Raw genomic sequence first — 26,414 nt, 5'->3', positions numbered from 1 at the left:
TTCTGATGAGGACCATCGTCCAGGTTGCAGACTGCTGACTTCTAGTTGTATTCACAAGCGAGCTCTTTGGTCTCTTTTTACAAGAGCACTAATCCCATTTCCGAGGGCTCTACCACCATGACCTCATCACCTCCCAGAGGCCCCACCTCCTAATACTACCACATTGAGGGTAGGAGTTCAACATATGAACTGTGGGGTGGGGAGGCTCAGGCATTCAGTCCAGGGCAGGCTGTGTATCTTCTACTGTTATTCTGCTCCCTGCTCTGGTCTTTGGGGAGGGAGAGAGAACGGAATACAATAGAGCAGGGGAGTGGAGGTCTTATGCTCAGAGGTTAAAACCAATCAGTCCAAACAATGACGCCTTCAAACCAGAGACTGGAGAACAAGGCTTCTATTACAATATTCTTTCCTGGCACCTCAGGACAAATCCCATTCTCTGATTCCAAAACTGAACACATTTAAGGGGCTCAGTCACCAGTCCAAGAGAGGAGGCATTTCTCTGCTAACTCTGGCATCTGGGATCCCCTGATCCTGTGCCCACCCTTTGCTAATTTCTCTCCCAGGCTGTGCTGTCGGGGCCCAAGGAGGGCCCTTGTGTTTGTTCTTATGAGATTGGAAAACGAACTGTGTTTTTTGTTTGCACATGATGGGAGTGGGGAGAGGCCTTTTGACTTTTGACCCCAATCTCACTAGCAGGCAGGTAGCCACTCTTCACCCAGTGAGCACAGGCTGGACCTCTTAGATTCTACAGAGCTGAACCTCGAGGTGAGTGTCCCTGAGAAATTCCAGCAGGCAAGCCATGTACCTGTCAAATTGATGGAAAGGCTACAGCCCGTGGGCAGCCTTCTCAGCTGTCTCAGAGCTTTGGGAGTAGCCTGGGGAGGAGGGGAAGTTAGAATCATCATCTGGAAGACCACACGGTTAACTGTCCTTTGGCCTGTTGCTCTCTCTATTCCTTTCATCTTTCTCATTACAGGATTTCTGACATGACCCTGGGCCCCTCCCAATCTCCACTCCCCGCCTCAAGGACATGACCATTTGGAAAAGGCAAAGAGAAAAGAAGCAAAACTGAAGCATTGCTTCCAGGCCCAGCCCTGGCCTCTGAGGGAAAGGGGAGCTGGGCATCGCCTTTCTAACCTAACCTTTCTCTTAGTGATGTTGGGGTAGAGAAGCCGTGAGACACTGTCCTCCCTAACATGCCATGGCTCTGTTCCTCTGCCTGTTTCCTGCTTGGTTTCGGGGGATAGTGTCACCTCAACATTGGAGGAGGGGCATTGCCTCCTTATGTTTAATGGAAAGAGCCCATAGTTCTCCTGTATTTTTGGAACATCTTCCCCAGCCTCTTTTGTGCCCTCGTGATGAACTCAATAAACATGTTTGAATCAGGCCGTTCCTAAGGTGTGGCTTGAGATCGTTAAACTCATGGAGTTAGGTTCCTTGTCAGCCTAGCACCGTGGCCCAGTGCACAGGTGTCACCACGCTCGCAGGTGCTTTGTCTACAGGCTCTCCAGGTTGCAATGCTTAGTAACTGAGAGGTGGGGTGGGGCAGCGGAGTCAGAGATTGGCTGCCTTTGAGTAGTTTATCTGGTGGGGACAGTTTCTGCAGAAGCGAAGGAGGATGGTAGTGACAGGCTGGAGGGTGGAGCAGGACCTTATGAAACTGCCCATCTCACCCACTCAGGCCAGGCCACATCTCCTGGCAGCCTTCACCTAACAGTCCTTTCCAGGGGTAATTTCATCCCCTCATCCCAAAGACATCCATCATAATTTAGAATTTGATAGAGTCACAATATCCGAAAGTGAGGAGGAAACTTAGAAGTGACTCTAAATGCCCAGCCCCAAAAGACGTTGCTGGACTCTCATCTTCAGCCTCGCCTTCCTCAGCTAGTTCTTCACCAAGTCCTGTCAAGGTATCCCCCAAAACATGTCTCTGATCTTCGTTGTTCTCTCGTTGCTCCGTCATCTTTCGCCTACACTGCCACACAACAGCCTCGGAAGCCTGCCTCCCCGAAACGCTTGCTTGTTTGTTCTTGTTCTGCCGTGTGGAGCAGCCCAGGGCCTCTCTTCTCTTGTCCCTCTGACAAGCAATCAAATATGTATGTGAAGACAGCTCTTGTCACTTTCTAGTTTCACTGTTTTTTTCTGTGGACCCTTCAGCCTCTCCTTTTAGATTTGATTCCAATTTCTCCCTGCTCCCTGTCCTGGGCACCTGCTTTAGTTACAGGTTCTCACAGTGGTTGCTGAGGCCAAACAGTCACCCAGCTAAGAACCATGACTTCCTGTGATCAGGCCACTCAGCCAGAACTGCCTCTCCTTCCTTCCCCCTCCCTCTGCCTCCCCTCCCTCTTCCCTTCTCTGTCCCCGCCCCTCCTAGATAAAAGCTAGAAGAGGTTGAGTTGTGAGTCTCCTGGGGGAAGGGGGTGGCAGCTAACTCACTCAGAGATCTTCAGCCGATATTCAGGTGGGGACAGCTCCAGGAAGAGGAGCCTGCTTTATGGGACCTGGGAACAGAGTGGGAAAACTGAGGTGAAGGTACGGAGGTCACTAAGAATCCAGGAGAGGAAAGATTTCTGAGTTATTTAAATACCATCTAAGCCGAGGGTACTTCACAAGAGCAAAAGAGAAACTTGGAGGCAAGGATTGCTTGAGGCCAGGAGTTTGAGGTTACAGTGAGCTGTGATCTTAGGGCTGCACTCCAGCCTGGGCAACACAGCAACATACTATCTCTTAAAAAAAAGGTTGGGTCTAGGTCCTCTCCCCTTGAATATGGGCTCAGTGATTGCTTGACTAATAGCATATGGTGGAAATGATGAGACAGTATCTTGCTTTCCAAGGCATGGTGACTGGGTTCCAAAAGCAAACATCTCAAGAAACAGGAAGTAGAAACTGCCAGTTTGTGGGCCCAGATTTTAAGGAAACTGGCAGCCCTGGGAAGGTCCGGGCAGCCGCACGAAAAGACCGTGTGGAGGGTTCCAGCCAGCAGCCCTCACTGAGGTCCCAGCCAATCTCCCGTGTCAGCCACGAGACACAGTCCAGATGGCAATCCGATTATTCCAACCCCCAGCTTTTAAGTTTTCCCAGCTGAGGCCCAGACATGAGGGAGTGGAGGCAAGCCATCTCTCCGTGCCCTTTCCAAATTCCTGACCCATAGAATCCATGAGCATAATTAGATGGTGGTTTTGTACACCACTTAGTCTGGAGTGGTTTGTTATGTAGCCATAGAAACTGGAACAGAACCTTAGACTCACAAGACTCCAAAAGTTTTGGCATCTTTAACAGTTAAAAAAATGATAAAATACATAAACATTTACTAATTTTATATATTATAATACACATTTAAAATAATGGATGAGTTAATGATGAAATAAGTATTTTTAAATACTTTATTGGTTAACAGTACAAAATATCTTTTTGCTTTAAAAAAGGGTTTTAGTGTCCAGGTGAGGTGGCTCTCCCCTATAATCCTAGCACTCTGGGAGGCCAAGGCAGGAAGATCACTTGAGGTCAGGAGTTCAAGATCAGTCTGAGCAAGAGTGAGACCCCATCTCTACTAAAAATAGAAAAAATCAGCAGGGCATGGTGGCCTGTGCCTGTAGTCCCAGCTACTCGGGAGGTTGAAGCAAGATGATCGCTTGAGCCCAGGATGCTGAGGTTGCAGTGAACTGTGATGATGCCGCTGCACTCTAGCCCAGGCAACAGAGTGATACTGTCTCAAAAAAAAAAAAAAAAAAAGGTTTTAGTGAGAGCAAGGTGAGAAACATTTTTTAAGTCATGATTTAACATTTTTTGAACTTTTTCTAGTTGAAGGTTCAGTTTAATGTTAATACTTAGTTTTAATGACCTTTATGACTGAAAAGAGTGCGTCTTGAAAACATGTAAATCCAAATGGCATAGCTGCCTCTTTGCATTTACTACTGTTTCAATAGATGAGTTCAAAACCCACTGAAATTCTTCACTGGGAAGACTTGTAAACAGGTCGGAAAATGATTTCTCAGTGTAAATCCCAGCATTCTTACAGGAATATACATTGTTTGGGACCACAAAACCACACATCCTGAAGCATATAAACTGCAGTTTGTGGTAATAAGCTTGCTCTCTTCCTTCAGGATGCTGATCTATTAGAGGTGAACTATGACATTTGGATCCCAGCAAGGCCACCAGTGTCACTTAATAGTAATAACTTCATTTTAATCTACACTTGGTCTTACACAAAAGGCAGAGAAATTATATTGTATTTTTATATATACTAAAAAGTTAGGAAAGTCCTATTTCTCCTGCACAACATCAGTGGATCTTTTTTGTGCACACACCCCACCTTGACAAACTCAGCTCTGAAGGATTCGTGCCAGTGAGCCCCCTGCTGGCCGGGACAGTGCAGGGATGTGGGCTTCTCAGCAGCGCCACCCACACTGGTCAGACCCAGGTCAGGCTGGACCCCAGCTCAGGCCCGAGATGCCGAGGCCTTTGCACAGCCTGATAAGCACCACCGAGCAATGCTTTTTAGGGTGCCTGCACTGCTGTGCATTGCCTGTTAGCTTAATATTGAATAATTGTTTTCAAATCATTTTAAATTTTCAATATGGCTGTATCTGTTTTAACTTGTGTTGTGGCCATGAGCTCTGCCAGAGGCGAGTTGTTGGTGTTATCTGCTGAATTAAAAAGTAAAGAGACTTTTTCAGACTGCTGAGAAAGTCTTCAGCTAATAGGTCAGTCACCCCATCACTTGAACTGCAGGCCACACTGACCCAAGAGTTACAGGATGAAGGTGGGATTCGTGCTCAGATACGAGGGGATGTAGTGGCAGGAGGAGGGAAGGTTTCTGCTCACGTGTGACATCGTGAAGTCTTCCTTGAGCTCTTTAGATCCTTCCCTGAGGACAAGATGGGATGTCGCGATCCTAAAAAACATTCACAAACGAGTCACTCTTCAGTGCGGTCCCTGAAAACCCCTGCGTGTGTGGAATGAGGAGGGCATGGAAAAACAGGTGCCACATGCCTGTGCCCAGGAGGGAGCAGAGAAGTAAGAATAGAAAACTCACCAAAGGTAAACCCAGGGAACTTAGAGAAGACCTCTAATGTGCAAAGGAGCCCACAGTCCTGGAGAAACTTGAAGGAAAGTATATCTAATTTGCTTCGGTAGATTAGAAGCAGTGAAGGGATCGAGGGGTGTTGGTAGAAGCCAAAAATTAAAGCATCTTGTATCACTGATGCGACCTGTCTTTCTGAGGTCACGGCAGCCTAGCGAGGCAACCTAACCTAGTGAGAGACACGGGTTCAAGCCCCAGCTTCTCCACTGCTGGAGCAGAGGAGAGCTGTTCATTGACACAACCTTCTTAGAGTTCAATTTTAATTTTTTAACTATGGAGGAAAGCAGTGCCGCATAGTGGCTCATACTGTGGTTCCCGTCCTGGCTTCCCTGTGTGCCAGCCTTTCCACGCTGGGCAGGCTGTTAAGTATGGAGTGGATATATGTGAATCATTCAGAATGGATTTCGCACATGATATACATTGAGACGTTACCACTTGTTATTTGTATTACTTTGATAAAAAGTAAAATGTAAGCATAGAAGAACAAAAGTGGCCTTTTCCACAATATTTAAAACATGCCAAAATAAACAGCAGTCCAATCTCACCCTACAACTCAGAGGAGCAGAAGCTTTATTTTTCCTCTACAGTTTCAGTCTCTCCTCCTGCCCAGGTAGTGGGGAATTTAACTCTGATTCTTCAAGCTTTCCTTCTTTTCCCTAAGGTTGTGTCGAGTGCCAGAGCATTTGGTGGAGGCAGGAGGCCTCTGGTCCTCTGTCAAAAATAGTATCCTGGATTTTTATAGCCATTTTCCTTTCTCTGTGGTGAGACTAGGCCCTCCAGGACCCTGTGTTTTAGCCCCAGGAATGGAGAACGTCAGAATTGGCTGCCTGGGTTTCTGTCTGCAGGAGGAACAGCGGCTGCTCAGGGAGGAGCTGATCCCTGCCCAGAACTGAGGCTGGGATAAGGTCCAACTCTTGCAGTGGGAGCAGTGCCCACACTGAGACAGCCACACCTGGAGTGGGGAAGTTGGTGTCTAGTTGACCTGCCCAGGGAGCTGTAATACAGATCATGGAGTTATATGTTGTTACGTCTTCTGCACCAGCCACAAAGAAAACTAATCCTGATGTCCTGAAAAGAATGGACTAGACTCAAGGAATATTTCATATAAAAGGATGGTCACCAGCCTCCACTGAGGGCATGAGCCAGGCCTGAGCAGAGTCCGCCCCTGCACTGACTGCCTTAATCCTCAGTAACGACGTGCAGCGGACTGTGTCATCGCTGGTGGGGCACTGCTTATGTGTCTAAGCTTGTAGAGCTATGACATCGTGGCACCACTTCCAACCCTCATGAGCTTAATTCTGCAGACCACAGGGTTGTTTCACTGCAGCAGGACTTGGGCTGTGGCTGCAGGGATTTCACCAAGAAATGTCCCAGGAGGAGGTGGCCATTACCAAACCTGTGTCATCTTGCCTGTACCTCCTCCTGGCTGAAAGTGGGAAGAGGCCAGCAATGTAGGCCTGGTGACACAGGGTTTAGACTACAAAACTTAAGACCTTTTGTGTCTCTGGGATTCAAACTTCTGGAGACTGTTGAGGAATAGTCAAGAAGTTCTGAGAAAGGGTAAGGGCCCTCTTGTTTATCAAACCAAAGTACTCCAGTCAGGACCATGTGGTGTTGACACCGGAATAAGCAAATAATGGCTAGCTCAGGTGAGAGAATCCAGAAGTAGAACTGTTTGCAGAATTTGTTTTATGATCAAGGTGGCATTTTGAAACAGTAGGGAAAGAGCCTAGTTAGTAAATGTTTTGGGGCATCTGGCTCCCCACCTGAAATGTTAGACAGCTATTTTACATCACTTCCAAAATAGAATTCCTTATGGACTAAGAATAAACTCTTCATAGAGTTAAGCATAAAAACAAAACCATAAAAATGTTTTTCTAATCTTAGCCTTCCTAAGCAATACACAAAATTCAGAAATGATAAAGATGACAGCTTTAACCTCATGAAAATTAAAACAGGGCAATGGGAGGGAGCAGGCTGAAGGAGAATTTCGATGTGTTCTATATTGTTTGAATCTTACACGGTGAGAACTTAGGAGGGGACAATGTGGCTGCAGTATTGGAAAAAAGTGGACAGTGTGGGTGAGTAACTTTGTACCACGGCTTCTAAATCCTTCAGTGAGTTCTCGGCTCCCCTTAGGTACTTTGCAGGGGCTCGAATAAAAGAGACTCTTCCTCCAGGGCTTAGAGTCAACCTGTGAAAACTGGCCCACAGGCTACCACTACACAGTGCCACTGAGAGCCTGGTTGAGCCACGACCTGCATCCATGCGGTGGTTGCCCAAGAAGGAAGTGTGCACTCTGGGACAGCTTCCTGGAGGTGGTAGAATTTGAGCTGGGTCTTGCAAAGTAGGTAGGATTGCAGTAGGTGGTGTAGGGAAGTTTTTCTCCTGAAGGTCCCGTAATTTGAGTGTGTAAAACAAACACATAATACACAGAGTAACAGGAAAAGGCTTACAAATTTTGTGGGAACACAGGTGCACGGGAGTCAAACAAAATATAAAAAAATCAAAGAAGTGACAAGATGGTTGACTCTTTTATACCATCTTGAAATTACAGAAGGAATGCAGGCTTGGAGCATGGCGAAAGTTCTGGGAGGAGGAGAAGAGAAACCTGGCTAGCAAAGGAGGTCTTGTTACGTAGATGACACCTCATGGCTAGTGGCCCTCAGAGCCTGTGGGAAATGATTCTTTCAGACCCTCAAAGGTGTCAGACTCTCAGCTGATCTTTCCTAGATCTGGACAAGGGGGGTTTCAGAGAAAGCCTGTTTGCATCTGTTGTTTACTTCACTGTCTCCTGCAGATGCAAATCTCCCCTACTTAAAGACAGCTTTGTGGGGGCTACTGCTGTCTGCAGAACCTCTGAACAGCCATCTCAAATTATGTAAAGTAAATTTTGAGGTTAAATATTTTCATTTCCTTCAGTAGGAGACAAGCGTCTTCCAGACGAGGGAGGTTGAGGCCATCGGCCCCACTGCCCCGAGCGCTCTGTAGCCACGCAGGGCCGGGCCACCCTAAGGTGGGTCAACTCTGCACAGGCCTCACACCCTGTTGTGGAGACAGTTGTGGAGAAAGTGGTTAAAAAGCAGGTCCGAGTCAGGTATGGACGTTGGTACGTTGGCCTGGGCGAAGGCCAAAGGGTCAGGAGAATGCTGAGTGGGCTGGGGCCTCGGGGGCATGGGGTGACTGGCCTAGAGGCCCTGCTGATGTACCAACATACGGTCTGTGGGGTGTGGTGAGGGGACAGAGCTTGCCCAAGAGACCGAGTCAGTTTATGGCAAACACCACAGGACTCTTTGACACAGGGGCAGGCCAGGCCTCAGACAGGTGACCTGGGACAGGGCCATCTCTTCAGTCCTCACCACACCCTGCACAAGATTGTCTTCAAGATGGGCCTTGGCTCTCACACAGACCCCAGATTCAGGCCCTGGAAAGGGTCTCCCATCACCGTGCACACAGCAGCATTCTGGTCGGTTCGGGTATGTAAGTGAGACAAACAGGAGAGCGATTCCAGGCAACACTTACTGGGAAGAGAAAACAGAACCTGTAGTAGAGGCCGCAGGGGGTCTCTCATTGCCACCCCTACACCACAAAGGCAAGGGTCAGCCTGTCCTTGTCACCTCCAAATCCTGTTTTAACTCAACAAATAGGCATGCTGATGAGGGGGGAGAGGAGGGCAGGGCATGGCGTGGAGGTCCCTAGAGGCATTGGCTCTGGGTGACAGGGCTGTGAGCAAAGGAGGGCAGTGGCCCACCTGACGTGGCTTTCAAGAGGCTCACGCCGGCTGCCACGTTGAGGATCGACTGCAGGAAGGCTGCAGCAGAAGCAGGGAGACCCATTAGGCTAATTCTCCATTATTCTTGCCCTTGCAGGCAGGAGACGATGATGGCCTGAATCAGGGGGTGGCGGTGGGGGTGGTAAGAAGGGGCAAGTGGGTCAGAAAGGGCAGCTGACAGGATTTCCTGATGGAGTGGAGGTGAAAGAGAAGAGTCACAGGTGGCAATGCTTTGGGCAGGAGAAGCTGGAGGCCAGTTGCCGTCAACTGCGAGGGTGCCACAGAGGGGCAGAGCTCGGCATGGGCAGGCTGAGTTGGCACCGTCCGGCATCTCAGAGGTGTGAGCGGGTGGCTGGATGGACCAGGCTGGGACTGAGGAGCCAGGCCTGGGCTGCAGGCATAAGCATGGCACTCATGGCATGTCATGTTGAAAGGCCACTTCAGATCAGTGGCGGGTCACCCTGGCTCTCAGGTAGCCTCCCTGCTGGCTTCCTGCTTACAGGGTGGTCTCTTCCCAAATTCTTCCACATTCTCTACCCTTAGCTGGGCAAGGAGATCAGACCCTTGTTCCTAAGGGGAAGCCAGGTCCCCCTGCAGCATCTCTGCCCTGCCCTCCCCCAGGCCTGGCCCACCTGCTGGCTCATACCCACCTGTGTGCCCTGGAGCCACCTGCCATGCTCACAGAAGCACAGCCCTTGGGGACTGCTCAGGCCCTGTCACTGTCACGTTAAGAAGCAAATCAATCACCCTGTGTTTACTGCCTGGGGAGGCAGGGGGCAGACCTGAAAGAAGAAAAGGAAGTGGCTGCTTCCTGGCCTGCTGACAACATGAAAACTTCCTGCGATGAGAACAGAGAGCAGGTGCCCTCTCTGCAGCCCCCGGAGGGAGTGATGGTTGGGTACCGGCCCCTGGTCCTGCCCTGGGTGCTGCTGGCCCTCTGCCTCACTGCCGGTGAGTGGGAGGCCAGTAAGGGGCAGAGGCCACAGAGGGGGGTGTGTGGAGACACAGCTGTGGACCCTCCTGTCTTTATTCCACAGGGACCCCCGAGGTGTGGGTGCAAGTTCACATGGAAGCCACCAAGCTCCAATCCTTCACTGTCCGCTGTGGGTTCCTGGGGTCTGGCTCCATCTCCCTAGTGACTGTGAGCTGGGGGGGGCCCGATCGTGCCGGTGGGACCAGGCTGGCTGTGCTGCACCCAGAACTCGGCACCCAGCAGTGGGCCCCTGCCCACCAGGCCCACTGGGAAACCAGAAGCAGCGTCTCCCTCAGCGTGGAAGGGTTGGAGGCGAGAAGCCCCAGTGCCAACACCACCTTCTGCTGCAAGTTTGCTTCCTTCCCCGAGGGCTCCCAGGAGGCCTGTGGGGCATTCCCGCCCAGCTCAGACCAAGGTGAGCCTGGAGAGAGGGGCCCAGGGAGGGATGGGAGGGACTCGGGCATCTGCTGCCATCAGACTCCTTTCTCTCTGTCCAGGCCCAACTTCAGCCCCCATCCTGCGGGCAGACCTGGCTGGGATCTTGGGGGTCTCAGGGATCCTCCTCTTTGGCTGCATCTACCTCTTACACCTCCTGCACCGACAGAGGCACTGGTGAGACTGGGCCCCCATCTGTGTCCCCTCACCCCTGGGCTCTCCACATGCTTTGCCTCTGATCCTCCTCACTCTCTCCCAGGCCTGTCACTAAGTTCCAGCCGCCCCTCACCAGCCCCCAGGCACAGCTCCCAGCACAGGTGAGGAGGAAGAGGGGACATGCGTTGGGGGGACTGGTGCTGGGCTGTGAGCTGTGAGGCTCACTTGTCCCTCCTTCCCTCCTCCCCTCCTTCCCCTCCGCAGGCAGCCAGCCAGGCCTCCCTGGCCGCTCACCGCATCCCCTACACCTCCCTCAACACCAGCCTCTGCCCAGCAGCTCTGGATATGGCCCACCCCCACCAGCGACTGTCCTGGTGGGCGCCGCTCCCCACCCACACCGCGTGCCAGCCCCAGGCCCCTGGCCCCTGGGCCTCCCCTGCACGCAGCAGCTTCATCTCTGTCGAGAACGGACTCTATGCCCAGGCGGGAGAGAGGCCTCCCCACACGGGCCCCAACTGTACCCCTTTCCCTGACTCTCCGGGGCCCAGGGCCATGCAGGGGTGCTTAGAAGTTCGATGAGAGAGACCCCCAAGTCCACTTGGCCTTCCTCGCCTTCCCCCTCCCCCCGAGGGCCCTCTTCTCTTGGGCGCCTGCACCCCGGGCTCTGCCCTCTTCACACGTCTTGCTTTACTCCTAGGCCTCCAGTAAGTGTCTCTGCTCACACCCTGCTGGGGCCCACTGGCTGCGGATGTGGTCAGCGTGTGTGCATGTGTGGGTATGTGTGCGCACAGGTGTGAGTGTGTGAGGTGACAGGTCCCCACTGCAGGTCATTTCCTGTTGTGACACTTCCCCAACCCTCCCTGATGGTGTCAGTAACTACGTCAACAACATGGTTCCTCTGACTTGGGCCTTGGCTGGGCCTTTTCTTCTTTGGGAGTTAAGAGATAAGAGGAAGGTTAGAACCAAAGGGGGACGAGGCCTCCGTGCAGGCCTGGGGTTGGCCCAAGGAGCGGGCAGAGTGTCCCAATCTCAGAGATCTCTTCCTGTCCTCCTGGAGTTGGGGGTGGGGCCTTCCTGTCCCTGCAGACCTTGCTATGGGACACCAGGGCTGGGAAGATAGGACTGGGGGGTCCTATGGCCCCCAGGTAGAATGGTCCCCACTCAAATCCCACTATGTCCTAGGACAGCAGCAAGGGCTTCTGGGGCTTCAGCCCAAGAGAAGTCCCTGTGGTCCGAGCTGGCGTCCCTGTGACGAGCTGCCTGTGAGAGCCTGGGCTGTGGGCCTGACACCCTCCTTCCACAGAGTTGGCATTTAGAGGCCGGAGGTGGAGTCTGGGGGGCCCCACTTCAAATCTGCCCACAGTCACTTCCTCTAGCTCCTCTCAGGGGCAGGCAGAGGTCCTCACAGACACAGCGAGCAAACACACGCTTACCTACCCAACCCACAAATTGTCCCATCTGGAGCCAGCCCTCCTGCTCACGGGCCCATCACACCTTTGCCACACAGGACAGTGTGGGTGCAAGAGCTGCGTAAGCTGTGAGGCTCCCCGGGAACTCACAGCTCCAAGGGGCAAGAGGCAATGTGGTCCTGGAGCCAGGCTGAGGCTGCACCCAGCAGCCGGGTGAATACTAGTGGGGAGGGAGGTGCACCTGCCACTCGACCCCTTCCTTGGATCTACGTGGGGGAAATCCCAGGCAGTGGGAACCACCCCTCTGCCCGACTCAGGGCCCACTGCCCCGAGGCTGTGTCCAGCTGCAGAATCCTCTGGCAGCCCAGCATGCCACCCCAAGACCCAGCCCCAACCAGCCGCCAGCTCTGCACTGCATGGGGACATGGGGAGAGGGTGCTTACTGGTGGTGGGGCCTGCCTTCCTCTGCCGGGGGTCTTCCTCCTCCTCCGAGCAGCACTCAGCCCTAGCCTAGTCAGCTTCATGGTTTCTCCAGGACTGGGGGCTTAAGAGAGGAAGGGGTGCTGCAGAGGTCCCCAAGGAGGGTCAGGGAGGCAAGGCCCAGGGAGAGAGCTGTCAGGGAGGGAGGGACCCTTGGGACTCTGTGCAGACCCGGGACTGGGGTGTGAGACAATGGGCCTTGCAGGGTCTCAGGAAGCCTGGGAAAGATCCCCAGAAAGCTTTGCTTCTCTAAGAAGGGGACAAGGGGGGAGCTCTGAGGGACCCCAAGCCCCTCAGCCAGGGCCACCTGTCCACCATGGAGTGGCATAGAGCCCTTCTGGCCTGAGCTTGGCTTCTACAAGCTCAGGAGGCCACAGCCCAACCCAGTCCCTATAGAACTCGGAGGTAAACACCTTGAGCCCAGGAAGTCTCCCCTCAGCGGGCCTGTGCCTCCCTGCCCAGCCCCAAGTGCCATACCCAGCAGCAGGATGGAGGGGACCACTGAGAGCGGACGTTGTTTGCTGCGCAATGTCACATAGCTGGACCACAGACGCAGGGATCAGCGACTGCAGGCCCCTTTTTCAGAACGCTGAGAGAGGTGACTTGGCCAAGAAGAACGGAGTCAGCCCAGCACCTGCGCCTGCCTCGCCTCCAGTGGCCCCTGGCGTCCAGCACCAGGCCCCAGCCATGACCCAAGCTGAGGTTTCTGCTTTGAACAGACCTAGGTTTGAATCCCGGGGGTCACTTCCTGGCTGTGTGACCCCGAGTGTCTCCGCTCGCTCATTGGGCTCATAAAAAGGGCAAGGAGACGTGGGGGCGGGGGTGGGGGATTGTGAAACAGGGGACTCCCAAAGACCAAGCACCTCCTCAAGGAGTATCTCATTTAGGACCCACGCGCTGGCTGTTCTCAGGACGTTCGTCTGACAGCAGCGCCCCCCGGCCGGGGGCGCAGAGCCGGGAGGAGAGGGGCTCCTAGGGAAGGGGGCGGGAGGCGGCGCCGCCAGCGTGGACGAGCGCGGCTGGCGGGCCCGGGACCACTGGGGCGGCAGCCGGCGGCCGAGCGTCTCCACCAGGTGGCGCGGCTGACAGCGCGGCGGAGGCCCGGACGGTCCCCGGAGGGCGAGGGTCTGCGGCGCCCGGGAGGACTCCAGGCTGCGGCGGGGACGAGGACAGTTGTGGCCCACCCGCGCCCACGACCCCTGGCTCCGCAGCCCTGCCCTCCCCTTCTCACCGCGGCTGGCCCAGCAGCTGCTCCGGATCCCAGGACCCGAGCCCGACCACCCTCGGCCCCGCCCGCACGCCCCCTACCCACCGCCTGCGCCTTCCCCCACCCAGGCCACCCGATACCCCGAGAACCAGCCCCCACCAGGTCCGTCTGCCCCGAGCGGCCCCCGAGCCCTCTTTCTCTCGTCCAGCCCTTGCTCCCTCCCTGACGCGGCTGTGGAGATTGTCCCCAGACCGTTGGAGCCCCTCCCCACCCCGGTCCCACCACCAGCCACTGCCCCTCAGCTGCCACTGGCCAGCCTATACTGGTCCCCACGCAGCCCTGAGCAGCCACCTTCCCCTGCCAGGAAGAGTCATGCAAAGGGGGAGGGCGTAGAGGGGAAAGGGGCCACCACCTCCCACCAAGTGCGTGACCTCCTCCGAGATGGTCAACAAACAGAGAGTCCTCAGGGCCTCAACCCAGGCCACTCATACGGAGGTGGCAGGAGGACCTCAACAGTGGATGACAAAGACCAGGACCTATGGGGAAAAAACCTGACCCAGGGGTGTGTGAGCCAGGCCAGCAGAAGCGGGGAGCCCTGGCCAGCACTAGGAGGCAGCTGAACGTGGCCAGCGTGGGGCTAGAGAGCCTCCTGCATCCCTCCTGTTCTCTGGGCCTCCCCCAGGCCGCATGGGGGAACAACTCCCTGAGGAAAAACAGGCTGTGCCCCTGTCCCCAACACACAGACACACAAATGCATAAGACGACAGGTCTGTTGGCCCAGTCATGGGGTAGGGGGACAAGGGGTGCTCCAACCTGGGTTCCAGCCAATCTCTGAGGAGGAGAGGCCAGTGACACCTGGAATTTCCATAGATGGATCCTCAAACAGCTTTGTGTCGGCATCTGTAAAATGGGTCAACTCACCCAGAAAGCTGGGCAGCCTGGAGAAAAGTCCAGGGCCTGGTTCTTGTTAAAGAACAACCCTCTACCTGGGAGGAGCTGGGGGCAGGGTTGAAGACACTGTCGCCTGGCACTCTGTGTAACACGAGTCACATTAACTTCCATAGCAAAGGTGGAGGGGACTGTAGGTGCCCAGCACCCTCCGCCCTACGATGACCCTGCCCAGCCTTCCTCACCACCTCTCCCCAGGTGCCCACGTGCAGACACTCATGTCCAGGACAACAGCGTCGAGAGCTGGTGTCATGGCCATGTGATTTACAAACAGTAGAGACAACAGGACTGGGAGGTCTACCCCCCAAGACATTTGCACCCAGGATTTGCCACGTGCAAGTAGATGTGGGGTACCACAATGTCCTTGGAGGCCTGGCCCACAAGGGCTCTGCCTAAGGATATGTAGAGGGAAGGATTGAGGCCCCTCCAGCCTCTGCCCAGCCAGCTCCCTTCCCCACCTCCTCCTCATTTCTATCCTTTCTGTGTTCATTTCATTCCTTCAGAAGTATTTATTGAGTTCCTACAAGGTACAGGGCACTGTGCTAGGTCCTAGGATTACAGAGGTAACAAGTCAGGTCTCTTATGTTCAATTCTAGATGGAGATGGCAATAAACAGACAGTGTTACACGTGTTATAGGGAAAAGACCAGGGTGCTCTGGGAAGGAATGACAATGGGGCCTCGCTGGGTACATGACATTCAAAACAAGACTTCCAGATGAGTAGGAGTTGTCTAGGTGAAGACTGGGGAGACCCTTCCTGGCAGGGAAAGCCTGTGCAAAGGCCCTGAGGCTGGGACCACCAGGGTCCAAAGCAGGTGGGTGTGCTTGAAACCAGGAGAGCAAAGAAGAGAGGAGAAGGGAATGAGGTGAGAGCAGCAGGCAGGGGTCACAGGAAGGATTTGGACTTTCTTACAGGGGCCAGAGTCCCTCTTTGTGAGTTTTAAGCAGAGCAGTGGAATGATCAGACGCACCTGCTATAAAGATCACTCTGGCTGCAGCTGGAGGAGGCTGTGTGTGTGCTGGTCGCTGAGGGGGTGAGGACAGTCAGGAAGCTGCTGCCATAATTGAGGTGGGGAAGGGGGGTGTCTGAGCCTAGGGGGCTGGAAAGTAGAGGGAAAGAAGGGGGCAGATCCAAAATATGATTTGGAAGCAGAGTTGTTCCTGGCTGCGTGGAGAGAGGACAAGGACAGTCTCAAGGGTGACCCCAGCTTTCCAGCTTGAGCGACTAGGTGAGGGAGGTGCCATTCCCTGAGATGGAGATTGAGAGGGAGCATGCTCCAGGGGAGGGTGATGGTCAAAGGGTCGCTAAAGACAGCCCAAGGGGAGACGCACACAGGGTGTCAGGCCAGTGGTGCCTCTCCACCGACCAAGGGACATCTGAAAGGAGGGGCAAGATCTGGATGCAAAATACTGATGAGAGAAATCTCAGTGCTCAGTGAATGGAAAGAGACGTGACTTGAACCCATTGTAAGGTTCATTGTTGACAGGTGAATCTCCTGATATTGATCTACAAAATCAAAAATATTCTTAATCATAATTTCAGCATGGTTCTTGTGGACATTGACTAACAGATTTGATAGTTTGATTTAAATATTTTAAATACCCTGGGATGGGAGTCTTTCCCCAGTCAGGGAGGTCAGAGCATTAAGAAGGCAGAAAATAAGAAATTACAGATAAAATAACTGGCCTTTTGATGAATGGATGTCAAATAGACCAATACGCAACCTAAGGAAACACACGTAGAACACTTACATTTCTTTTTCTCGCCGCAGTGACCTGCCTAGAACCTCCGATACAATGTAGGAAGGTAATAAGAACAGAAATCTGGGCCTTGTTCCTGACCTTGACGGGAAGCAGAAAGAGGGTAGGCTGCCAAGGAGGGAGAAGGGACTGGGGTGGGGATGGATTTCACCAGGAGGAAAAGAGAACAGGAGCTTGGGGGAACGTGGGGACATCTAAGGCAGTGGTTGTGCAAGTGTGGTCCAAGGTCCTCACTCCCACCTGTCCCTGCTCCTGACCACACTGCTTCCCACCCCTCCCCCAGGACACCTGCTGGCTGGAGGGCTGCACTGAGGCTCTGCCCATCTTGGAATCATAAAACCCCAGCCCCCACCCCCAGAAGTCCCCTCTGTGAAAGAGCCACAGCTCCAGGCCGATTCCCAGGCCCTGTCTGTCCCATGGGGGAAGGGAGGGTGAACAAGCCCAGGAGACCTCACACCATCCCTGTGCAGATGTAGGGTCACACAGGAGAACCGCTAATGGGGATTCAACTGGGTCCAGGCCCTGAAAGTGACATAAAATGTGTGCCCTGCGTTAGGAAGACTGCACATGGCAGGTGTCCTGTGAAAGTTACCCAGAGCCTGTTTTGTAGAAGTTCTCTGTGGCCCACCAGCTGGCCCGTGGTGCCCCTGGTGGGGTCCAGCCTCCTCCTCCGGTGGCCTGGCAAGCAGGTGACTTTCCAGCCAGGTCCCATGGCTCGTGGGGCAAGGTGGGAGTGGAGCCCAAGGGTCAGGCCTCAGGCAGGGCAGGCCACCCTCTCTAGGCCCTGCCGAGACAGCCAGTGGGTCCCTTGTCCTCTCTTCTGCCCAGCTTTCCAGCTGGGACCACTCGGCCCAAAGCCCCCATGCCTCAGTTTCCCCCTGGGTAAAATGGAGATGATGTGCCAACCACAGAGTGTCGTGATGCTGAGAATGACGATGTTTAGAGCCTGGCTCAGATAAAGGGCTTCCTTGAACAAGTGGAGCCTGCTTCTCGCCTGTGAGGTGCACTGGCAGGACAGGGAGTCCAGGTGGGAGAGGGGAGGCCCCTGCCGGTCAAGGCCAGGACCAGGCCCCTTGGCAGGAAGATGGGGGCTGGGGACAGGGCTGTCTTGGCACTGACCGCAAGGGAGGCCCTTTCGCAATATGGGAAAAGAAGAAGCCAGATTGATAAAGGAAGTCCTGGTCACTCTGGAGGAGGGCAGGTTTGGGGACGGCTCCCACCTCCCTCAGTGCCCTGAAGGAGCCTGGTCCTGGCTCTCTGGGTGGACTGTACCTTCGACTCCCGGAAACCCCCGCCATAGGGCCCCCGCCGCTGCCTGGAGGGCTCTCCTTGTCTTCTCATCCCCTGGAGGAGAGCAGGGCCATGGGTTGGCCTCTGCTGCCACCCCTGCTGCTGCTGCTTCTGCTGCTGCCACCACCAGCATTTCTTCAAGCTGGTGAGTGCCCAGGACCAGCCTGGCAGGGGATCTGCCCAAACCACAGGAGGGGCAGTGCGGGGACATCTGAAGGAGGTGGGTGTTGGAGAAGCTGGCCAGGCCTCCCAGCCCCAACAACAGGGGTTGGTCCGACAGGAGTGGGTCCACCCCAACCCTTCACCCTCTCTCTTCCCCCCTGCCTGAAACATGGGAAACCCAGGCCAGAGGGTCAGCCCTACCATCTGCCACACCACTGCCTCTGGGGGAAGGTGCAGGAAGGTCTGGGGTTACCCTCTTTGTCTCCTACTGTGGGTTCCATGTCTCCCCTACACACACACCTCTCCCCCTCCCTCTCTCTCTCTCTCCCTCCCTTCTCTAGATGGCTCAGCAAGATCCAAGCCACGCTCTGACTTTGGGGTCATCCAACCTGAATACCTCTCAGCCCCCATCGGAGGCTCCATCCAAATCCCCTTCTCCTTCTATTACCCCTGGGTCTTAGCCAAAGTTCCCAGAGTGAATATATCCTGGAGACGGGGACACTTCCACGGCAAGTTCATCTACAACAGAAGCCCGCCTTACATCCGTGAGGATTACAAGAACCGGCTCTCCCTGAACTGGACAGAGGATCAGAGGTCCGGCTTCCTCAGGATCTCGAACCTGGAGAAAGGCGACCAGTCTGTGTACTTCTGCCGAGTCTATCTGACCACACGGGACGTAGGCAGGCAGGTGTGGCAGTCCATCCAGGGGACCAACCTCACCATCACCCTCGGTGAGTCCAGCTGCCCCGGCACCCTCCTTGCCCAGCCCAATGAGGCTTTTGGTGACCGCTGGTGTCCTTGCCCCTATCACATCAGGCCCACCCTTCTGCCCCTTCTCTCAAACTTCTTTCCCCAGTCTCTGACCCCTCCCAAGGCCTCTGCCAACTTTACCCTCTTCTCTTTCCCTTAATTATCCCCAAACCTGAACTGCTTTCCCTGACCACGGCCCCAACTATCCCCTCCAGATCCAGCTCCCACACCCACTCCCCTGGCCTCAGCACCTGCCAGACTCTCCCAGTATCCTCCCTGCCTGCCCTGCCCTCAACCATGTCCTCCCAGCCAATTTGGCTTCTCCAGGATGTGGCTGGCCTTGTCATGTGTCTGTTCATGGAGCCTCACTTAGCACCTCAGGTTGGCCACCATGTCTTATGTTTCCCCACCATCATGAGCTCAGCCTGGAACACACAGTTGATGCCCTGTGGATGGCCCTAGGAGCCCTCTAATGCCTGGGAAACATCCTGTCACCTGGTTTCCCATCTCCCCACTTCCTTCTCCCCCTCAGCTCCCTAGAAATGTCTCTCAACTCCTCCCCTGCCCCAGTCTCAGCTCTTTCGTCTCCCACCTCCCTCTTCTCCTGTCTCCATCCGCTTTACCCTCCTTGCCTCTCACCCCTACGCCCAGCCCCCACTTTTCCACACAAGACCCAGTTGTTCTAGCCATGTCATCCCTGCTTTCCACTCTGATCTTGCTACTCTGTCCTTCCGGTCACTAAGGGACACCTCTGCAGCAGCAGTAACAGCGGCTCCCACTTACTCAGTGTGTACAACGGCCCCAGTAAATAACTTTGTGTGCATTGCCCTAGTTAACCTTCATCATGACCCCACAATAACAGTAGCAATGCTATTATCTTCATCTGACAGAGAGGGAAACTGAAGCTAGTAGAGCCTAAATACCTGCCCTAAGACACACTAGTGTTGTGGATGGGATTTGAAAGGGAGAGTTTAATTGCAGAGCCTCTCTCTTAACCATTAGCTGCACAGCCTCACCTGTTGAGTGATCACATTGTTTGTCTGGACCTACATTTCAATCTTATAATGGGATGCGTTGCGTTAATACATCTTCCTATATTACTTAGTAGGAGTGTCAGAATTTGAATCTAGGCTTATTTGTCTCCAGGGCAATGGGGGCAGGGGGATTTCCCACAGGCCCAAGCAATAAGGGGGTACTCTGTAGAAAATGTTTTAGAAAATTAATAATGAACTAAATGGGTTTGCTTTTTCTGATCATTTATTTGCACTGGTGATTCTAGACAATGTCAGTGATACATCACTCCTCCCTTCTGGGCTGGACACTCTCACTCACTCTCACAGCCCCATCTTAACCACTGTGCTGGTTTTAGAGCAAATGGAGAGTAGCTCCATAACCTGAATTTAGCAAGACAGCCTTGCACTTACACTCCCTGGACCTCCTACACATTTCCTTCAGTGGCCTTTCTTGAGAGACTTGGTTCATCTCAGGCCCTCTTCCTCTTTCCCTATTTCCTCTTTGCTTTTCTCATTTCTCTGCTCCAGTCAGACTTATGAGTTTTTTTTAATCAATAAATTATTTTTAATTAATTCAATTAATTGGATATTCATGCCCATTATTAAAAAAACAAAATACAGGAAAGTAATAAAAAGAAGTGTTTTTAATCCAACTGAAGTACCACAATGCAAAGCTATCATAAACTAAAGGAACATTTGCAGCAAATATAACTAAGTTTGTAGTTAGCTTATTAATTTTTTTACATAATTTTATTTTTGTAACCAAATCTAATTGTATTTCTCCTTTGTAATTTTTCTCTTTTATTTCTAAGCACAAAAATCCCATCTCTTACTAGACGTTGAAAATATTTACTTTTAGGTTCTTAATTTTTTTTCTAATTTTTGTTTGATTTGATTTCTTCTCACAATAAAACTCTTTCGTGTAGTGAGAATTTATTTTGGTATATAACATGAAGTAAATAACTAAATTGATCTTTATACCAAGCAATTAATCAATTGTCCCAACCCCATTTATTAAATTTTTTTTCTTTTATCTAATGATACAGTAGGCCTGGTTTTTTAAATTATTTTGTATTAATAAAATAGCATCCATTTCTGGCCAGTCTATTCTGTTTCACTGATCTGTCTTTTTTCATATCAGTTAGACACTGTTTTAGTGACAATATCTTTATCACATATTTCAATGGCTGATAAGACTATTTCCATCTCAACTACATTCCTCCTCCCTCAAAAAAATCTTTGTTATTGTTGCCTGCCTATTCTTTCACATAAATGTTAGAATAAGTTTGCCAGATTCTGAGAAAGACATTCATTTGGATCTTTTAAATCACAAGACCTATGAAGCAATTGACAGAAACTGCAATGGGTCGAATATGCAACCTTCCCACCCAGAAACAGGTCCTATTTTATATCCCTCAGTAAACCTTGGTACTGTTCTTCTAAAGATCATGTAAATGTCTCTTAAGATTGTTTCCCTTTCTATAGTGTGTTCTATTATTAATGTGCAAGATTATTTTTAAATTTTTTAATGATTTTTACTGTAAAATTAATGCATAAATTCTGGTCAAGATGGTGGGTTGTATGCACATGTTTACCTCTTCTCCCTCCCAAAATCTACTAAAATGATGGCAAAGGGAATTTTTTAAGAAAGAAATCGTTAAGATCAAAAAAGATGTGAGCCAGGTATACAAAAACAAAATTTGGGTTGCTAGAAACAGATAGACTAATGGAACTGGTTTAGGAGAACAGAGGAGCTAAACCCTAAGCCAGTAGTGGGGAAACCTAGAAGAGTAGCAATTTATACTGCAAAATCCTTAAAGGTTCAGTAATGCCAACCCCAAGTTCCCCTGAAAGTGGAAGTAAAGATGGATCTGAAAATTAAAGGACCAGTTGAAAATCTTTTAAGAAGCAGGGAAATCTCCATTCCACATTCCCCCACCCCAGCTGAAGACTGGAGGTTTGCTTTCCAGAATGGATGAACCTGAGGGACTCTGGGGTGGGGGGCACCCCAGGCATAACTGGCAAGGAGAATGGGGTCCTCGCACCAAATACCCCAGCACTGAGGATAGTACCCTGGCCTCAGCTGTGCCTGAGAAGCCCAAAGCTAGAATCCCCATTTTTAAGTATTATTAAATGAAACACTTAAGCTTCCTCCATGAAACACAGCGAGCAAAACAAACAGGAAAAAAAGAAAAGGAACCTGGAAGAAACCAATCAATTCAGAAAGAACAACACTTTAAAAAACTATCATTCTCTTCTACTCAGAAAGTTAAGAGATCTCATATATGTGACAAAAAAGCATGCTTTACAAAGGAGCTTGCCAAACACAAAAAGAGTTCTTGGAAATTAAAGATACAACAGCAAAAATGGAAAATTCCACGAAAGGACTGGAAGATAAAGATTGTGGAAACCTCCCAGGAGGTAGAACAAAATATCAAAGGTTCGGAAAGTATAGGGGATTGAATAGCAGCCCCCTAAAAAGTTATGTCCACATCCTAATCCCCAGAATCTATGAATGTCACCTTATGAGGTAAAAGAGTGCATATTGCCTTACATGGTAACAGATGTGATTAAATGAAGGGTTTTGAGATGAGATTACCCAGAATTATCTGGGTGGTCCCTAAATGCAATGACAAATGTCCTTATAAGAGAGAGGCAGAAAGAGACACAGATAGAAGAGATGGCAATGTGACCACAGAGACAGAGACTGGAGTGATACAGTTACAAGTCAAGGATGCTTGCGGCCACCTGCTGGAAGAAGCAAGGAACAGATTCCCTTCTAAAGCTTCCAGAGGGGATGCAACCCTGCTGACACCTTGATTTTGGACTCTGGCCTCTAGAATTGTGAGAGGATAAACTTCTGTTATTTTAAGTCACCCAGTTTATGGTACTTCAGGAAAGTACCACAGAAATGACAAAGTAATACAGCCATAGGAAAGTAACACAGAAATGATAAAAAAAAAAAAAGATAAGAAAATTAGAGGATCCAACCTCTGAATAATGGGAATTCTCGAAACCAGAAGAAAGAAAGTCATGGGGAAGAGAATATCAGAGAAATAACACTAGCAATTTTCCAGAACAAAAGAGCCGAGCAAAATGGACAAAAATAAAAAGACCTACATCAGGGCACAGCAACGTGAAATTTCAAAACACCAGGCATAAAAAGAAGATCCAATACATTTCCAAGGAGGAAAGCAACAGGCCTCCGAGCTTCAGAGATTCAGGAATCAGAATGGCTGTTGCTGTCTCGATGGCAACATGGGAAGCTGGAGAACAATGGTTGAATGCCTTTCATTCATTCATTTAACAAATATTGACTGGGTGTCTCCTATATGTCAGATGCTAATCTGGGCACTGGGGAAGTAGCCATTTAAAAAAAAACACAGAAATGCTCCCAATGATGGAACTTAGCCTTTGGATGTGGTAATAACTACATGAATAAATTCTTTATTTGTGTCAGGTGATGGTGAAAACAGAAAAGAAGAAAAATGAGGTAGAATAAGTGGGAGAGAGACTGCTAAGGGTGCTACTTTTTTCAGATGGAACAGGGATGGCCTCTGCAGTATTAGGTAGAGTCTCGCAGAAAACAGCCACTCAAACAGGGAAACTGGGAGAGTTTTGAGTGAGGTACGGTTTAGGAAACCCACCAGGAATGGTGAGACACCCTGCAACTAGCAGTAGGCCTGAGCAGCAAGAGGACAGAATCCAGAGAGGCCTGGAAAGTGTACAAGGGTACTAGAGAGGAACTGTGGCCTCTGGAGAGATATAGTCAACATGACCATTGGGAGGGGGCTGGGAATGAATGCCCGGAGTTTGGGCCCCGGACCTACATACAGGTCCTCTCACCCTCCATCTCCTGCAGTGGCTCCCACTGGGGAACCAGAGGGCAAGAGAGCGCATGGATGGAATCCACCAAGTCCAGCTCCAAAGGCACAAAGCAGGATGGAGAAGGGCTGGGGAGTGGATCTGGAGAAGCCAACAGAAAGATCCAGCTTAGGCACAGATCTGCAAGAAGTGAGAGAGAGGTTAGAAGAAGAATGTTCCAGTCTAGTGGGATGAGTGTAGCTGAAGCAGAGTGGAGAGGCAGAGGACAGGAGGTAAAATCAGAGCAGGCAGTAGGACAGATCTTGTGTGGCTTTGAAAGCCATGGAAACAATTCTCACCTTCGCTCTGAGTGCAATGGGAGCTAGTGAAGGTTTACTGCCAAGGAGTGCAGAGATCTGATTGATACTTATTTATTTATTTATTGAGACAGAGTCTCACTCTGTTGCCCTGGCTAGTATGCAGTGGCGTCATCATAGCTCACTGCAACCTCAAACTCCTGGGCTCAAGTGATCCTCCTGCCTCAGCCTCCCGAGAAGTTGGGACTACACGTGCACTGTGCCAGGATAATTTCTCTATTTTTTGTAGAGACAGGGTCTCACTCTTGCTCAGGCTGGTCTCGAACTCCTGACCTCAAGTGATCCTCCTCTCTTGTCCTCCCAGAGTGCTAGGATTACAGGCGTGAACCACCACACCAGGCTGATTGACACTTTTAAGATTCCTCTGGCTGTTGTATGGAGAAAAAAACTATAGGTGAGCAAGTTCAGAAGCAGCAAGACCGGTGAGAGGTGATACGCCTTGGCTTAGAGTGATGGCAATGGAGGAGGTGAGAGGTGGCCAATAGTGAGTATGTTTTGAAGACAGAGTAGACAGGACTTGCAGATGGATTGGATGTGGGGTATGAGAAAGAGAGAGAAGAACCAAGGATGACCCTAAGGCCCTTGGCCTAAGCATCTTGAAGGATAGTGTTGCCATCTACATGGGGGGAAATGAGGGAGGAACAGGTTTGGGAGGAAATCAAGAAAGCTGTTTTGGACATCTTGAGATGTTACTAGACATACAAATGGAGGCATGAGTAGGATATATGAGTCTAGAGGGCAAGGGGAAAATTCACTGATATAAAAATTTGGGAGCAATCAGGACATCACTGGTATTTAATGTCGTGGACTGGATGAGATCATCTGGGAAGTGGGTATAGATAGAGAGGAGGTCCTGGAGTGAGCCCTGATGTTAGGGCTGAGAAAATGAAGAGGAATCAGCAAAGAAGACTGGGAAGGAGCTGAGAGGACCAAGGGTGAGTAGTGTCCCAGAAGCCACGTGAAGAACTCGTTTCACAAAACAGGGAGTATCAAATGCTGAAAAGTTGAGTAAGATGAAGAAAATGGGAGTGTAAGATCTAAATTCTTAATTTCTACAGTAGGAAGTGAATAGACACCACCTAAAACACCAAACCAAGCAACAGCAGTATATGCATGTTATTTAGAAATATGAAGTTAACACCAAAAGAAATAGCTAAAGTTGCTGAAAATAGTTGCCTCTGGGGAGTGGGAAGGGAGTGAGGAGGTACGTGCAAGGGGCTGCTCTATTTTATAAGCTGTGTGAAATTTGTTGTCTCTAAATTATGTTCCATACAATTTTGATAGAAAAATTAATGTCAAATTTTAAAAACGAATAGAAGTACTGGTGATACTTGTACATAATCTTAAAATGTTCAAACAATACATAAGGGAGTCAAATGAAAAATAACATCCCCCCCATCCACTTTATCTTTCCAGTCACTGCCACTGTCTGTGGAAATGTTCTTTCTTACAGATATAGATATATAACACAAATAGAATCAAACTACATTCCATTCTGCTCTACAACTTGCTATTTTTACTTAATGTAACTCTAATATCTTTTCATTTCAGCATATATATCTCTAAGCTTTTTTTAAATGGCTGCATGGCATTGTAGCAATGTCTCATAATTTATTTAATCAGTCTTCTATTTAAAGACATTCAGGTTGTTGCCACATTACAAATAACGCTGCAAAGAACAATCTTAAATATATGCCTTTGAATACTTGGGCAAGCACTTCCATAGGAGAAATTCCTAGCACCAAAATTACTGGGACAAAGAGCATGCATAGATCTTTTATATTTTGATAGACATTCCCAAAATGCATTGCCAAAGGTTGCACCAATTCACACTTCCATTGCGTATGGGAATTTCTCTTCGGTGTGGAAACTTTGGCCAATACTGGGTATTTTCCTCCACTCAGATCAATTTTAAAAACAGCCTCTTTCATTAATCTGCATTTTTAAAAACTTCTGAAGGGATCTTGGGGTTATAGTATCATTTTATGAAACGAATTAGAATTGGATAGTTTTCCATATTTCTCTACATTCTGGAAACTTCTATCTGGAAATTATATGTCCCTTAAATTTTTACAAGAACTTATCCATAAAATCTTCTGAGCTTGGAATCTTTATGGAAAGTAATTCTTTAATAGCATTATTAATTTCTACTTTGTCTACCAATCAGTTAAAGTATACTATTTCTTTAAATCAATTTTTGAAATGTTTGTTTCAAAAAAACTTCCCATTTTTCACAGAGATTTTTAAATTTATCACATATAATTGATCATACACTCACTCATGATTTCAGTAGACTCTCTTTTTTTGTTAGACTTGCTAGTCTTGTCTATTTTCTTGTTTGTTTCCCCCTTAAATAACCATTTCCTGCATTTCCTTTTCCTGTTGCTATCTGTTCCCTAATAAATTTATCACTACATAGTTTTTCATTACTTTCTTCCTCTGAGTTTCCTTAGGGCTGGATCCTCTCTATTTTATATACTTTTTCTTTGGAAATTGAATATTTTATTCATTTAAAAAATTTCTTTTCGCTGGACAAGTGTGGCTCACACCTGTAACCCTAGCACTCTGAGAGGCCGAGGTGGGAGTATCGCTTGAGCTCAGGAGTTGAGACCAGCCTGTGCAAGAGTGAGACTCTGTCTCTACTAAAAATAGAAAAAGTAGCCCACCTTCATGGCAGTGGCTGTAGTCCCAGCTACTGAGGAAGTTGAGGCAAGAGGATCGCTTGAGACCAGGAGTTTGAGGTTGTAGTGAGCTATGATGACGCCATTGCACTCTACCCAGGGCAACAGAGT

The 26,414-nt window shown here is 50.3% G+C and overlaps 3 protein-coding genes across 7 annotated transcripts in view; all 3 read left to right on the top strand.

The window, feature by feature from the left end:
• Positions 1-1,384, top strand: part of STAG3 (stromal antigen 3) — a 34,444-nt gene extending 33,060 nt beyond the window's left edge. For all 4 annotated transcript variants that reach the window (XM_012638916.1, XM_012638918.1, XM_012638915.1 and 1 more), the window contains 2 exons: positions 694-765; positions 977-1,384. In XM_012638916.1, coding sequence (XP_012494370.1) covers positions 694-765; positions 977-985 — 81 coding nt within the window. In that variant the 3' untranslated portion in view covers positions 986-1,384. The remainder of the gene's footprint in view (positions 1-693; positions 766-976) is intronic.
• Positions 1,385-9,736: 8,352 nt separating this feature from the next.
• PVRIG (poliovirus receptor related immunoglobulin domain containing) lies at positions 9,737-11,285 on the top strand. Its single transcript, XM_012638951.1, has 5 exons — positions 9,737-9,809; positions 9,896-10,246; positions 10,329-10,443; positions 10,526-10,583; positions 10,687-11,285. Exons 1-5 carry the CDS (start codon positions 9,749-9,751, stop codon positions 10,999-11,001), a joined length of 900 nt encoding a protein of 299 aa, XP_012494405.1. The 5' UTR covers positions 9,737-9,748; the 3' UTR covers positions 11,002-11,285.
• Positions 11,286-17,438: 6,153 nt separating this feature from the next.
• PILRA (paired immunoglobin-like type 2 receptor alpha) overlaps positions 17,439-26,414 on the top strand; it is a 19,100-nt gene continuing 10,124 nt past the window's right edge. Inside the window, exons 1-2 of one of the 2 annotated variants that reach the window (XM_012638944.1) lie at positions 17,439-17,661; positions 18,020-18,409. In XM_012638944.1, coding sequence (XP_012494398.1) covers positions 17,589-17,661; positions 18,020-18,409 — 463 coding nt within the window. In that variant the 5' untranslated portion in view covers positions 17,439-17,588. The remainder of the gene's footprint in view (positions 17,662-18,019; positions 18,410-26,414) is intronic. The other variant, XM_012638943.1, reaches the window with a different exon arrangement.

This window comes from Propithecus coquereli, unplaced genomic scaffold (assembly GCF_000956105.1).
Source record: "Propithecus coquereli isolate 6110/MARCELLA unplaced genomic scaffold, Pcoq_1.0 Scaffold137, whole genome shotgun sequence".
NCBI lineage: Eukaryota > Metazoa > Chordata > Mammalia > Primates > Indriidae > Propithecus > Propithecus coquereli.
The sequence above is the reverse complement of the archived record's forward strand: the minus strand, read 5'-3'. Positions and strand labels throughout refer to the sequence as shown.

Excerpts from the sequence above, each read along its gene's own strand:
- PVRIG (XM_012638951.1), top strand. The coding sequence starts at position 9,749 with ATGGTTGGGTACCGGCCCCTGGTCCTGCCCTGGGTGCTGCTGGCCCTC. Across the intron at positions 9,810-9,895 it reads GGCCCTCTGCCTCACTGCCG|GGACCCCCGAGGTGTGGGTG; the intron begins GTGAGTGGGAGG and ends TTTATTCCACAG. Across the intron at positions 10,584-10,686 it reads AGGCACAGCTCCCAGCACAG|GCAGCCAGCCAGGCCTCCCT; the intron begins GTGAGGAGGAAG and ends TCCCCTCCGCAG.